We start from the raw sequence: 14,527 nt of genomic DNA, 5'->3' as shown, positions 1-14,527 counted from the left end.
GCTATTGTTTGTTATCTTTGGCACTGATACAATGAACTGAAAGATACCAATTTCATCTGTGACTGAATTGAGAGGATCTCACTCCTCCTTCCGATACCAACTACTCTCCTCCAGCCTGCCCAGGATAATATCATCTCTCTCCCAAAGAATCATCAGGGCTGGGAAGATCGGGCCACCGATCAATCCCCAAAGCGCTGCCTTGAGGCCTCGAGCCATAACACTTGAAGATCCACTCACAATGCTTAGCTGGTAGCTGGCCCAGATAACCATTGAAGCACAGGTACAGTAGACATCCCACCTTAGGAACGACACGACAATCTCCCTTGAACTTGTCACTGACAAAGGCGGATCTAGAAGCGCTAGAGTAGGGGGATTCGTGAGCGAGGTGAGAGCCAAGATGTGGTATCCTGATACTTCTGGGATAAGATCTGAGGTGTGTGATGTGAAGATTATTCCCACCACCATCAAATGCACGCCCATGGTAAGCGAGGCAATAAAGGTGTATGCCCGGTCCAGAGCCTTCCTGCACTCTTTGGGGCTGATGCGGGCAGTTTTATTGGATCTCCCGCGTCTGCTTCTGCAAAAGAGGCGTGAAACAGTTTGTATTGTCGTTTGGTATAAGGGAAAGGGTTGCCAGAGAGCAACGGCAATGAGCCTTGCTTTCCGAGACAGGGCCTTCAGGAGTGGTAGACAGAGCCCCATCGTTGGCAAAACGTAGGATATGACCGTAGACACAGGTAGAAGAGCCAGATCAAATGGGTCCGCGAGGATCGAAGTTGGCTCCAACGTCGGAGACGAAAGCAGCAGTTGAAGCATCAGGTAGATTGGGGCGATGATGGTGATAGTGACACCTTGGAAAATGATGCCAAAAGTTCCAGTCCTGCATGACAGTCAGAACTCAATCAGTATGTCTCAACAGCCCATCTTCAACACGTACCAACTTAATATAGTGCCTCGATTTCCGACCCTCAAACCTTCAAGCGCCATAAGGTACCATGCAGCGCCAAACTGTGCGGCCAGATACCCAAAGGCAAGCAAGGCCTCCATGTCGATTCCGTTCAGGTTGGGGTCACTCCTCAACCCTTGAGAGAAGAACTCGAGGAGGACTTGGATCAAAGAATCGACATGGATAATACCAGTGTAGCGGTTTGAAAGTGACCCGACAGAGTCGGACATGTCTAGAACACACTGCCGTGAAGAGGAAGTAGGTTCGACGATGCAAACGCTCAGGGCATCGAAAAAGCCATGATGATATGACGTAAACATGCTACCGTAACCTCCAAGGAGAGCGCAGCCTAAGAGAAGGTAAAGGGTGATCTTAGAGGCCATGTCAAGAAATTGGGCTCAGAGTGCTGTGTGAGATGGGTACTGGCAAAGTCTTGTGAAAGAGGAAGAGAATCGATTCTGCTCAAGACAAATTTTGAGGATTTTTGTCTCATGCAATTCCTGACTTGTAGGCCGTTTCCCTCATTCCTCCCTGTCAATCTGTAAATACCGATGTGCACTCGGCCCTGTCAAGACCCCGAAGCCGTCGGGGTAAAGTCGACGCCAGCCATTTTCGGCCTAGATTGCGAAATTCTCCGTGTCCGAGTTGAAGGGAAACCATTGCACAATGGAAAATATGTAGAGAACATGTGAATCCATAGGGCGCGTGAAAAACGAATTGATTGCTTAAACTAGACATGTCCGGCTTCAACAGAACTGTCTCTTCAAGACCTCCACTCCCCATGCCGTTGTTGTGGACTATTCGCATTCTAAACCCGATTTGGATCCCCTTTGCGACCTGCATTAGCTCCGACCTTGGGGCTTGGAGTGGTTGGTCGCGTGGTCGATCGCCGTCAAGACTTGGTGGCATACAGCGGTACCTGTCAACTCCGAAGGCTGCCTTGGCTATCCCTGCACCTGCTGCAATAGATTACGACGTATTCACATGGAAATCAGATGCAACTTTTACTTGCATAATGTGTTGAGGTTGAAACCTTGCATTCGTTACATAGCTTGTCTTCTTTATTTAGGTTGGTCGACACGCTTTCAACTGAGGCTATTTGTCCTATTCATCAACCATCAAGCTCGTTATACAATCATCACTACGTCTACTTCAACATGACCATCGTATCTAAGCTCCTGAGTTTTCCCAACCTCACATTGGCTGCAATAGTCGAGTCTCTGCTTGTTATCAAGTTGTTCCCAAACTACTATAGCTCCCAAAGCCATGTAGCCGCTGTGGCGACTATTCTGTGCGTCAACTATGCCTTCGGAATCTTCTTCTGGGCGCTGTTGTATCCGGTCCTCTTCAGTCCTCTCCGCCGCATCCCTGGCCCAAAGGTAAGTAACTCAATCTTTCTATCCCCAGTTGTTGCAATTGAACCACGTGTTTATTCTCTTTGTAAAACAACATTTCATTCTGACTCTTGTATCCTTCAGGCGTACTTGAGCGCAGCTCATAGAGCCCTTGTCGTCAAAGGTAGACCCTCGGGTGACCTATTCCTGGATATCGTGGAACAGTATCCTCATCAAGACCTCATTGCGCTCAACGCACTCCGAAACCAGATATTTGTCACCAATCCTCGCCTACTAGCCGACGTTCTCGTTCATCGATGTTATGACTTTGCCAAGCCGACAAGGATCAGCTCTTTTTTGCGACACATCCTTGGTGACGGCCTCATCATTGTTGAAGGCGACCAGCACAAGTTCCTCCGCAAGAACACCACGCCTGCATTCCACTTTCGACAGATCAAGAACCTGTACCCGATGATGTGGAACAAGGCCGAAATCCTGACAAGAACGCTGAATCAGGAAATTTCCACTAACCGATCACCTATCATTGAGCTGAGCACTTGGGCAAGCAAAGTCACGCTTGACATTATCGGCATCGCTGGCCTGGGTCGAAAGTTTGACGCCGTGGAGAAGAAGCAGGATCCGCTTGCCGGTATCTACGAAGAACTTCTGGAGCCCGACCGGGAAAAGCTCATCTTCGCCATGATGGCTTTGGCCCTTGGCCTTCCTTTCGTTCGTCTCATCCCATGGAAGATGAATGATCTTTTCAATCACTTGACTGGTTCGTTAAACAACATTTGCCGACCAATGATCCAAGAGAAGAGGGTCGCCATTACAGAAAAAGAGGATGACCACTTCGATGTTCTGTCGCTTCTCATAAAAACCAACAACTTTTCTGATGAGGCTTTGAAAGATCAACTCTTGACTTTCCTAGCTGCTGGGTAAGCAATTCTTCCCTTTTTTTTTTTTTCTCCTGTGCCTGCTCTTACACGCTCCTAGACACGAAACAACTGCATCCGCTCTCACGTGGGCATGTTACCTCCTGACCAAGCACCCGGAAATCCAGCAAAAGCTGAGAGACGAAATCAACGAGGCCTTGCCTCAAGATTTTGATAACGATCCGACAATTGACCTCGCTGGTATTCTAGAGCCGCTTCCCTATCTGAATGGCATCATGCACGAGACGTTACGCCTCTACCCGACAGTACCTCTCACAATGAGACAAGCTCTTTGCGACACGCGAATCGGCGATCAATTCATCCCCGAAGGAACCGATATCATCATTTCGATCTGGTACATTAATCGTTCACCCGAGATTTGGGGTCCAGATGCAGGACAATTCCGCCCGGAACGTTGGATCACTGAGGAGGGGAAACCGAATCAGAATGGAGGCTCCAGCAGCAACTACGACTTCGAGACCTTTTTGCATGGGCCACGAAGCTGCATTGGACAGGGGTTTGCAAAGGCCGAGATGCGTTGCCTTCTGGCTGCTATGGTGCGGGCCTTCTCGTGGACTCTGGCGATGGACGATGGGCTGGTGTTGCCAAGAGGGGTCATCACTATCAAGCCAGAGAGTGGGATGTATCTGAAACTGACGCCGTTGAAACCGTCGACTTGATTAACTTTTAAATACATAACTCTATATACTATGCTTATTTGACTGATGTAACATTCAGATCGATCCAACACCTCCAGTGTTTCGGGTCTCGTCCTACGTCTTGACTGCAGTTTCCTCCTTGCAACAGCCAGAAAGCCCAGATTAGAATTCAAGACTTGTGTTCGAGCTAGTAGTAGTAAATGTAGAGGATGATGCTTAAAGCCAGCATCGCAATTGCCCGATACCCATGGCTTTATTAGAGCTCCGGCTTGCTCCCAACATTTTGCTTCCGGAATGTTGATTTTCTCCCTGCTTCGCATTGTTTAGCAAAGAATCGCCAAACTCATAGGCGACTTACCAATCGAGGAAATGGCGTGAATGTGTAATGTTCTTCGTTGATGCTCAATTTGCCTTCGAATCGATGAAGTCTCATTAGCCCGCCCATGCTATACATTAATAAGTATGCTGCTTGTCACGCCACGTGATGTGTGACAACAATCTTCTCACGTCGTCAATATCGACATGCAGGTTTGTCAGAAGCACAAGAAGTTCCAACCACGGCGTGAGAAACTCCATGTCACCATCGTACGTTGACCGGTAGCCGTGTCGTTGAACTGTTGAGCGGACACCGACGAAGATGGCCGTGATGGGAATAATATACGTCATACCAAGATTAGGGAGAGATAGTTGCAGTGGCCATGCCAATGCAGCTAGCACGACCATACATGCCACTTGCCCATCATGGAAACCTTTCACTCTCCCTTCTACCAGAATGTTCCCATTCCATAGGATAAGTAGGGGCATCTCTGACCCCCTTGTATTCTGACCTCCCTCCGGTTGTTAGGGGAAGGTTAGGTTCGCCGATTAGCCTCGATTAGCTAAATTATGTCGTGGTTTAATAGCTAAATAAAGTAATCTATAGTCCAGGGAAGGTCAGAATCCAAGGAGGGTCAGAGATGCCCCTGTTTACCTTGATTTTTAACGCTCAAATTCCCATGATGGTGCAATGGTCTAACCACCTGAATCCATCCCGTTTTGCCTTGTCCTTCTCCAAAACTTAATCCCAATCTCGGGTTGCCAGCCAAGTCTAAACCGCAAACAGACAATGCATCCGGTCAATGGCATAGTTCCATCCATGCAACTGCCGTTCGGGTCGTCGCCCCTTCGAGTGGTTGTCCGACGTTCCTGAAATGCTTGGCTGGGAGCAGGCTAGATCCCCCCCGATGCTAGGCGCCGTCTGGGGAAGCTGTGAAACAGGTTGTGACAATCGTGAGAAAACCTGTAACAGACACTCACGAGAAATGCAGTCAGCGAAAATTCTTTTTTTGTCCCCGCCCCGACACAGGCGACGTGACATCGCGTGTGGCCAAGGTGCCCAGAAACCTGCCTGAAACGGAAGCGTCTAAGCTGGCAACCCAGGGGTATGAGCGATGGTTATAGCGCAGTTTTAAGAGTCTCAACAGGTGCGTAGTAGAGTATATATAAGGGTCGCTGTCGTCACGATTGAAAAGACTCGAGATTCTAACCATCAATCACTGTGTGCTTGAGCTTATTCATTTCTTCGATACCCATTTATATCTGCTGGCAGATTTTTTTTTTTTTCTTGATGTTCAAAATGAAGGTCCTTATTCCTCTGTCTTTTCTTATCGCAGGCGTCTTTGCACAGGACGGGTACGAATTACGAACCCTCTCAAGATGACACGTACTAACAGGCATTCAGTTGCGGCTTTCCCGATGGACCTGACTGTGTATCGCTGGGCGAGGGCGCGAATGGACTAGAGCAGTTTGCTGATGACGGGTGCTGTCTACTCCCCATCCGATGTGGCAATGGTGATGGCGGTGAGAGGTGTGAGAGGGTTGCTGTCGCTGGAAACAACAACAATAACAACGCTGACAATAACAATAATAACGCTGGTAACGGTAACAACGACAATAATGCTGGCAACAATAATGCGGGGAACAACAACGACGCCGGGAACAACAACAACAACAATGCTGGCAATGGCAATGCTGGCAATGCTGGTAACAACAACAACGGCAATAACAATGCTGGCAATGATAACGCCGGCAATGCTGGCAATGCTGCCGACGACGAAAACTGCGGCTTCCCCAACGGTCCCGACTGCGAATCCCTCGGCGAGGGCGCCAACGGCCTGGAACAGTTCGCCGACGACGGCTGCTGTCTCCTCCCCTTCCGCTGTGGAAACGGTGACGGCGGCGAGCGATGCGAACGTGTGCCCGTGGCTTCCAACAAGGTCCGCTCCCTCCATGCTCTTCGTACTCGCAACCGCGAATCTAAGAAGCACCTCCGTGCACGAGACGGGAAACGTAGGATGCATCTCCGTCCTCGGTTCCACGGACCTAGGGACTCTTAAGTGAAGGGCAGCAATTTCCTGCCCGACCCTTGCAAAACAAGCGTCACCTTCTCTATGGATCGGATCATGTTGCATTAGAACCAAGCGGCAATCGACACGACCATGATCAGAATTGACCATCGGGCAGCAAATCCAATGACTAGCTAGACCAATCAACCCTTCATTACGTCAAGTGCTCATTTAGGCGTCCCAATGAGACTTCCAGTCTCAAGCCGGGAGTTCGGCCCTCGTCGTTCTGGCAGGCAACTCGACCTTCCCTGAATCAGGCAGCTCCCCAGCCTGCACCGTTTCTGTGACGCCCATTTTGCTCTCACCTTTCTCGATATCCACAGGAGTTGGGTTGGAATTTCCATCAAGTTCCGCCTTTTGGAACCCCGGGTCAGCGGTTGGCGCCTCCTCGGGTGCTTTCTGTGCTTTCTTCTTGCGATAGAGGAGCCAAGCGCCAAGTATCAACGTCAAGGCCATGATGGAAACACCAACTCCAATGCCCGCCTTCGCTCCAGTTGAGAGACCCCCTCCCCCTTCTCCATTGGAACTGCCTCCGGAGCTCGTGCCCTCTTTGTCACCGGTGTCGTCGCCACTGTCGCTACCACCATCTTTACCCGGTCCCCAAGCTTCCAGCTGAGCTTCATCCGTGGGCGTGCTGGGCTTCCGCTCCGTCTCAGGCTTGGTGTGGTTGCCAACACACTTGTACGAGCCCTGAACGATATTGTTCAGAAAGTATTCGTCAAACCATGAACAGTCCATCGTGTCATCCCCGACGAGGTAGAAATCTCCCGTCACCGTCTCCATGCTGAAGAACTCGACGTTGGTAAAGGGCCCCGTCATGTTGATCTTGTCCGCCGTCTTGAGGAGGTTCGCTGTCACATTGCGCAGGCGTGGGTTCGCGTGGATCTCGAGGTCTTTGACGTAGTCGAGACGGGGCAGCCAGAGGTCATTCAGAGCAACATTGTCGTCGATGCCGAGGGTACAGTTCGCTGTCTCGAGACGCGGGAGGTAGAGCTCTGAGAATAGATTTGATGTGAAGTTCAACTTCCCGAAGAACCTCCAGTCGCCATGGACTTGCTTCAGCTTGGGAAGGCTGATGTCGATCAAGTCCTGGAAGACGCCGCCTGTGCCCATGGCAGAGATCATGGAGGATTCGTGGCTGCGATTTCCGAGAAACTCCAGCTCTGGAAGGGAGACCACCGCATCGCGACCATTGTTTTGGATTTGCACAAAGCTCGCATTCGTGAGTGGCATTGAAATACTGTCGAGATCTGGATTGGAAAATATTTTGATGGCATATCTGGCATGCTCGAGGCTCTCGAGCTGTACCTGCTTCAGTCCTTTGTTGCCCTTCACGACCACATACCCGACCCGGTCAGCTGAGGACGTCAGATAGCTGCCCGACAAGAAGTCAATGTCGGTTACTTGGAGAAACCACACGTAGGTGGCGTTCACGTAGAGATCAGAAGCTTGCATCACGTCATCCCCATGGACAATAAAGGAGTCCGTCACATTCAGCTCCGGAGCCGTGTCCAGCAACACTCGGGCTCAAGGTCCGTAGACGCCGATGGAGTAGGCTCTCTGCAAGGCGTGCAGCGACACGTTCAGCCACCCGTAAGGCCGATCGGCTTCTGAAGGGCCATAGACGAGGAACCCTTCAGTGATGTTCTTGAGGGTCGAGCTGTAGATGGTGGCGCCGTCTTGAACGCCAAGGGAGTTGTCGAATTTCAGTTCGCCATCAATTTTCTCGATGCCCGTCAGGTTAACGAAATCCGTGAGGTTGGCGATTTCAAGGTCGCCGGTATACGTTGCGCAAGCCTCCGCTATGCTGGAGACCTGGGTCGTTTCCGTGAGCGTCAAGGGATCCTCGGCGGAGCAGGCTGCGGCGAGTGTTAGCGATGGAAGGCGAAGGGTGCGTCAGTTCAGGGTACTTACCTGCCCTGGCGGATGTGGTGAGCCCCAGCCAGACCACAGTCCGCGTAGGGTTGCTTGCAGCCATTGTCGTCAAAGTTCGCCCACTTGGGTAGCTGAGCAAGATGCGGGAGAATGAACAAGACGCGCCGCTGCAGCCGAGGAGCTGAAGGGGGGCCTCTGCTTTGTGTCCCAGGGATGGGCCCTTTAACATGCTTGAGTCTGCCTTCTCAATATTATTTATGCTTATTTCAGAACGTGGCGTTCGCGGCTGAAGCGGCAGGGACCTATACAGATAATACCCATTCTTCGGTCTGTCAGCGATTGCTCTATGATAGCATGGCATGAAAATGCGAAAGAGCGGTATAGATTACAGGATATCGAAACTATCATTCTCGGTGATTTTGTGATTGAACATACGCTCGTAATTCCTTTCCGGTTATCATCAATCCTCCAAGAGTCTGTTATACAGTTATGAACCCGTTGCTGGCAGCAGATGCTAGGTCGCCTTGGCATCTTTAAACTATCGAATGAGGCGCTCCACGATGCCTTTTTCGGTGAAGACTAGGCGAAAATGGAGCGGCTGGAAATAAGATTGCATGTGACACCAGTGTTAAGGCCTGAGGTACCGGGCACCATTGCGACCCCTAGTGGGCGCGTTCTCCTTTGGTACAAGGTCCAGCTGTCTTAACACACTGGTCTCGATCGCATTCTTATCTTGCATTCTATCTCCTTGCTTGCGCGGGGGCTGTCGAACTCAGCCCCACTGTTAAAGTACCATCTACTAGCGCAGAAAATCTGCATAGGATTGTGTTAATCCCTTATCCCAGATCTGGTGGGAAAAGAAGAGACTAATTATGATTGGTCCAGACCCCTGCTTCGTACCCAATGGCAGTCCCCGCGCAAGCAGGCAGATCTGCGCGTACCTTCTGGGGTTGCCGGTTTGCACCTCCATTGGAGTGCAACCGTGGGCCTCAGTAAAGCTACACGCCTGAGTTTTACAAGCTGAATACTCCGTACAATATATTATGTTATCACATGGTAAGTAGAACGATTCAGCGCCATCTTGTAGTTTCTCTGAATCATATTACAGTACAATTGTCTCGTAAATCAGCCCACTCACATGGGGCCTGGTAGGCGTGACGTTCTCTAGGGTAACCATGGCGCCCGAAACTACCAGATTCTGCGCATCATATTAACCCTGACTCAATGCACTCAAAATTTCACGATGATGCTACAATCAAATCACCTGAGCGCATTCTATTTCACTTTGTGTTAATCAAGAACTAGACAATGCATCCGATCAATGGTATAGGCCCTAATCTTTTCGCGACAAAACATAAAGCGTGGAGCCCCGCAAAGCACACCCGGCGTGCATCATTTTTCCTATGTACAATTATGTGACAAAAGTCTATATCCACCCGACGCGCCCGCGCCAAAAACGCGACGCGACTTCGACCACCCCTCTGACTTTACACCCCTACAACTTCTCAACGCGATGTCCCAGGAACGTCGCTTAGGGGATATTATATGTCCAAATCGCAAGAAATATAAAGAGTTCTCTATGGAAGCGAAAGCTGTTATGGTTGCGCTGATACATCAAGGTAAGTCCGCGAGGTACGTCGGCGATTAGTTTTACACAACCCATCGCGCCGTCATTAAGATTATCAATCAATTCAATACTTCCGCCACGCTTAAAAATCGACCTAAAAGCGGCCGTCCGTAGAAGCTTAATAGAGTGCAGAAGCGCTATATTATGCGTATGATTCGGCGAGACCGCTTTATCTCATAGGACGCGCTTATCGGCGCATTGGATGGTTATATATCCCGCCGGACAATCCAGCGCATCGTTTCCCTTTATTATAGGCGCAAATAGAAAGCTCTCGACCGGCCAAAGTTAGATAAAGAAAAAGCAGCTATTCGGCTACATTAGTGTCAAGGTTAGATCGACGAAGTCAAAGAATTACGGGAGGTATGACTATTTAAAGATTAAGTGTCTATCGCCTAGCTAACCATCGAGATGATCAACTCAGACGAAGTTATAATCCAGAACAAAAGCGGCAACCCCAACGCATATGCCTTCCGGCTTCCTTATGAAAAGCATAATAAGGAACTAATAAATAAGGGAGACCACATTAAACCTACGATTTCTATAATGTTTTGGGTAGGAATTTAGCCGACAGGTCGTACCTCTATTTTATCTATAACACGAGATCAGATAGCCAGAAAGAAAGGTTATTTAGGCTGGAGCTATAGGAAAGTCCTTGGGGAGGGACTGCTGCCTCACTACGACGGCACCCATATGTTTCAGTAAGATAATGCTAGGATTCATATGTCTAAGGCGACTATGACTTAGTTGCTTAAATACGGGATTAAGCTTTTAGATTAGCCGCCTCACTCCCCAGATCTCAGTCCCATTAAGAATATTTAGAGTATTCTAAAGCGACAATTACGCAAGAAATACACTCATCTACAAGATCTAAAAAACAACGAAGCAGACAGGGCAGAATTACAACGTTGCGTAGAGGAAGTGTGGAGGGCAATTCCCCAAGAGCAGATTTTTAACTATATTAAGTCTCTCGAGAAAAGACTACGAGCCTACATTCGGGCACGGGGTTAGTATACCAAATATTAAAGAGAAAGAGCAGGGCTTTCATTATATATACGAATTATTATAATTGGACTTTATTTAGCTAAGAAATATGTAAGTAAAGTTGCGCGTTGAAAATGAGGTAGTTGGGAAATTGGGTGGGTGGGTACAGACTTTTGACATGTTACTGTACCAAACGTCATCCGTCGCCAGGTGGTGCATCTGACGTCTTCATCACGTGAGGCTTAACTGACAATAAAGTCACGTGACCACACGGACCAAAAACGTGAAGCTATTCCCGCCTTATCGCCGCTTCCGCGGCTCTTGGTTTTTGGCGTTTTCTCATATTCGTTACTAGGAGCCACGCAGCCTTGCACTTTTACTCAGTAGATAGATTATATGTGTGATTCCGCGACCTTTGTCACGAAAATATTAGGGTTATATAGTTCCGTCAAAGCAACAGCCGTTCGAACCAGCGCCAACGAACTGCTGTACATTCCTGGATGTTATGCGCCAGTAAGGGAAGCTGTGAAACAAGAGGTGACATTCATGGGAGCACCTAAAACAGACACTTAATGAAAATCCTATGTACAATTCTTGACGAGAAAAGAGGCTGGAGACCCAAGTGATGAGTATTCTAGCACCAGAGCCAGGGTGGGTGAGCCATGACATTGAGGTCGTCCACACAGAGAGCGAAATGTCAATAATGTTGGCCTGTGTTCTCAGTTGCTTATGGCCAAGAATGCGCAACTCCCGAACGAATTGTTAGAAGTCTCTGCCCAGGCCAACATTCCCAGCGTTTCTGCTATTGTCAACGCCTCCCCCCTGGCCCAGGCAACGGCAAGGGAGGAACCCGGCTTTGCTTCACGGCGACGAGGTTTAACAGACTTGTGTGTGTGTGTGTTGCTTAGGTAGCTAGAGCCTAGGCTTGCACTTTCCTTCACCAACCATCGCCCCGACGTACGTCCATTCAAGGTCCTCTGCTGTTCCAACTGTTCTACTCAATTGAATAATATGGTTTTCCCCAGGCATGATGTCAAAGCCGTTGTCACTGAGCTTCATACCCTCCCTCTCCGCCAGCACAAATCCCTTGGCTGGCAGGTCTGCTGACACTGCAACTTGGTCTCTGGATGGCGAAATCTCGACTTTCACCTTTCGATTCGAGAGGTCGAGGTACTTAAGGGGTTGCGGCCACGCCGTGTCTGTGGCAACAACCTGGCCGCCAATACTGATGGTGGCGTAGATAATGAAGGGTTCGTGCTGTTCTGACCCTTGATCATCCAGTTGGTTAAACGGCGCAATGTGTTTGTTCTGGAAAATATCGGTTGTGCTGTTGGGCTTTGCCGAGATTTGAGTAGTGATGTCCTCGGCGATAGGCTGCCCGGATCGGATCGATAGGAACTTGACAGACACATCAACCTCAACAGGACCTTGACGAGAACTCGATATCCACAGATCAAACTCCTCCGTGTTCGTCACTGTGGTATCGGCGTGGCCTGAGGTCCATTCTGGACACTTGCGGGCGATACCAACGTCTAGAGGTCTCAGAGCTCGTGAGATGGCGTAGAAGGCTGGCTTCTTCACCAGATAGTAGTCGACGATCGCCCATGACATGGTCGGCCAGCAGTCATTAAGTTGCCACACAAGCACGCCGCCACACTTGCGCGCTCCAGCGTCTCCCCACATCCTTCTCCAGGACTTATATGCATACCGCATTGTTTCTGCCTGAAGAATCTGAGTGATGTGGGTGAAGGCGCATAGCCCTTGCGGAATCCGGAAGTTCTCGGCAACATATGTCAGAAGGCGGCGCTCATGGTCAATGGCTTTGTTGCGGAAATCCATCATCGCAGAGCCTGGATACTGTTGCGCCGGGTCCGTGATGACCCGGCGAATGGACTCGACATGAGGGTAGGCCTCCATTCCGAATTCGCTGATGAAACGACCTGCAAGTTGGGCCGAGTCTTGGTATCTGTGCATTTGACCATGCCAGACTACATTGCGTTAGAGACCAGACGAGAAATAGGCAGGTTTGCCAACACTTACTATCCCACTGATGGATGTCGCCAACCGAAGGGTCGCTTGAGATTCGGCCATCGCCCCAGGGACTCCCTGGGTGATATATGCAAGACGGGTCCTCCTCCTGCACCAACTTTGGCAACAGATACTCGTAGATGTATCTAGCTGGGAATGTCGATTTCAGCCATGAGTTCGGATCGGTGTCTTCCGGTCGATACTCAAGCTTGTACCTCTCTTGGACCTGATAGTCCTCATTGTTTCCGGCCCAGATGACTACCGAGGGATGCGATCTAAGCCGCCTGATATTCTGTCTTGCCTCCTCTTCAATCGACTTGAGGAATGAGGGATAAACAGGATAACTGGCGCATGCAAATGCGAAATCATGCCAGATCAGAACTCCTAAAGAGTCACATGCGTCCAGGAAGGCGTCATCCTCATAGATGCCACCGCCCCATACGCGGATCATGATCTGATTGGACTCTACCGCAAGCTTGATCCATTCCACATAACGATCGTTGGATATACGTGAGAGATAACTGTCGCCAGGGATCCAGCATGAGCCGCCGGCGAAGGTGTCGATGCCATTGATGCGGAAGTAGAACGACTTGCCGAAGTCGTCTTGTTCCTGCACCAACTCAACATGACGAAACCCAATATCCTTGGATCTGGCATCGAGCTTTTGGTCTTGGCGAAAGAGTTCTGCGACCAGCTGATAGCGGGTCTGCGGCCCGTAGCCATGAGGATACCATAACAAAGGTTGATCAAGCTGAAACGCAATCTTGACAAGCCCATCTTCTGCAACTCGGCACTCCCGCTGGAAGGTTGTCTTGTCTTGGTGTAGTAATGTGAGAACGACCTTGTCACCCGATTTGCTGCCGTCAACTCGCGCAAACAAGTGTCCATAGCAAGACATGTAGTCCTCAGAGAGGTGGTACTGCGCCCACACGTCTTCAATTCTCGCAACGTACTGCTCCAGGAGAGCCGGACGCCAGGGTCCCGCTGTCATCAGGATAGGACCCCAGTCCCAGCCCCAGTTGTACTGAGCCTTGCGTACAGGGACGCGGCTTGCTTCGGTTTGGCGGACGTGAAAGACGTGCTCTGGATGTTGGTGGATGAGCTCCCGGCCACGGACCAAGGCCGACTCGAAGAGGATCTGTAGCTCATTGTCTTGGTCCGGGCGGAGCAGATGGGATATCTGCACTCTATGGGCGATGTGCATGTTGTCCGATTCCAAGATTTGGGATCCATTCAGAGTAACAGTTGCGAAGGTATCGAGCCCTTGAAAGACGAGAGCCGTTGTCATGCCTTCTGAAGGAGTTGCGTTGAACCGGATGCGGTAGATCCAGTCCTTCTCCCCAATCCATTGCACTTTCAGCTCATTGGCATCAACGAAGGGATCGGGAATTCTACCCAAGATTAGCATTACATGACGCAGGAAACTTTGAGGTTGCCGGGGATGCAAACATTTTGTTGGCGAGGAGATCGATGTGAACTTGGCTGGGAACCTGAGCGACAGGAAGCCAAGGCTCTTCGGACTGGTCATCTCGCTGCTTCAGCGACCAACCAGTCGTCAACTCCCGAGTCGACCGTTCCATGCTAGAAGGAGTAATGCTACTGAGACTTCCGTCAGAGAATGGATGATTTGGGTTACTTCAAGGGCAGAAAGCGTCCCCAGATGGCTTCTTATTTACTAATTTATTCTCTTTAATCAAGGCGGTGATTGAATCCCCGTCTTGTTCGGTTTGTGGAGTCACAACCACTCGGCTCGATGAT

The 14,527-nt window shown here is 50.0% G+C and overlaps 6 protein-coding genes across 6 annotated transcripts; 2 read left to right on the top strand and 4 right to left on the bottom strand.

Moving 5' to 3' along the window:
- Nucleotides 1–78: 78 nt before the first annotated feature.
- NCS54_00335400 (Hypothetical protein) lies at nucleotides 79–1,176 on the bottom strand (the record flags this gene model as incomplete). The annotated part of the gene is made up of 2 exons (XM_053148931.1): nucleotides 79–880; nucleotides 938–1,176. 2 exons carry the CDS (start codon nucleotides 1,174–1,176, stop codon nucleotides 79–81), a joined length of 1,041 nt encoding a protein of 346 aa, XP_053004906.1.
- A 927-nt stretch (nucleotides 1,177–2,103) lies between these two features.
- NCS54_00335300 (Hypothetical protein) lies at nucleotides 2,104–3,895 on the top strand (the record flags this gene model as incomplete). Its single annotated transcript, XM_053148930.1, has 3 exons — nucleotides 2,104–2,325; nucleotides 2,425–3,218; nucleotides 3,277–3,895. 3 exons carry the CDS (start codon nucleotides 2,104–2,106, stop codon nucleotides 3,893–3,895), a joined length of 1,635 nt encoding a protein of 544 aa, XP_053004905.1.
- A 1,594-nt stretch (nucleotides 3,896–5,489) lies between these two features.
- On the top strand, nucleotides 5,490–6,249 carry NCS54_00335200 (Hypothetical protein; the record flags this gene model as incomplete). Its single annotated transcript, XM_053148929.1, has 2 exons — nucleotides 5,490–5,545; nucleotides 5,595–6,249. The coding sequence occupies 2 exons, from the start codon at nucleotides 5,490–5,492 to the stop codon at nucleotides 6,247–6,249; spliced, it is 711 nt and encodes a 236-aa protein (XP_053004904.1).
- Nucleotides 6,250–6,456: 207 nt separating this feature from the next.
- NCS54_00335100 (Hypothetical protein) lies at nucleotides 6,457–7,713 on the bottom strand (the record flags this gene model as incomplete). Its single annotated transcript, XM_053148928.1, has 1 exon — nucleotides 6,457–7,713. One exon carries the CDS (start codon nucleotides 7,711–7,713, stop codon nucleotides 6,457–6,459), a length of 1,257 nt encoding a protein of 418 aa, XP_053004903.1.
- A 72-nt stretch (nucleotides 7,714–7,785) lies between these two features.
- On the bottom strand, nucleotides 7,786–8,236 carry NCS54_00335000 (Hypothetical protein; the record flags this gene model as incomplete). Its single annotated transcript, XM_053148927.1, has 2 exons — nucleotides 7,786–8,117; nucleotides 8,173–8,236. 2 exons carry the CDS (start codon nucleotides 8,234–8,236, stop codon nucleotides 7,786–7,788), a joined length of 396 nt encoding a protein of 131 aa, XP_053004902.1.
- Nucleotides 8,237–11,653: 3,417 nt separating this feature from the next.
- NCS54_00334900 (Hypothetical protein) lies at nucleotides 11,654–14,349 on the bottom strand (the record flags this gene model as incomplete). The annotated part of the gene is made up of 3 exons (XM_053148926.1): nucleotides 11,654–12,729; nucleotides 12,782–14,160; nucleotides 14,219–14,349. 3 exons carry the CDS (start codon nucleotides 14,347–14,349, stop codon nucleotides 11,654–11,656), a joined length of 2,586 nt encoding a protein of 861 aa, XP_053004901.1.
- Nucleotides 14,350–14,527: the final 178 nt, after the last annotated feature.

The sequence above is a fragment of the Fusarium falciforme genome, chromosome 3, assembly GCF_026873545.1.
Source record: "Fusarium falciforme chromosome 3, complete sequence".
NCBI classification, from domain to species: domain Eukaryota; kingdom Fungi; phylum Ascomycota; class Sordariomycetes; order Hypocreales; family Nectriaceae; genus Fusarium; species Fusarium falciforme.
Note: the sequence above shows the minus strand (reverse complement) of the source record. Positions and strands in the feature narration are given on the sequence as shown.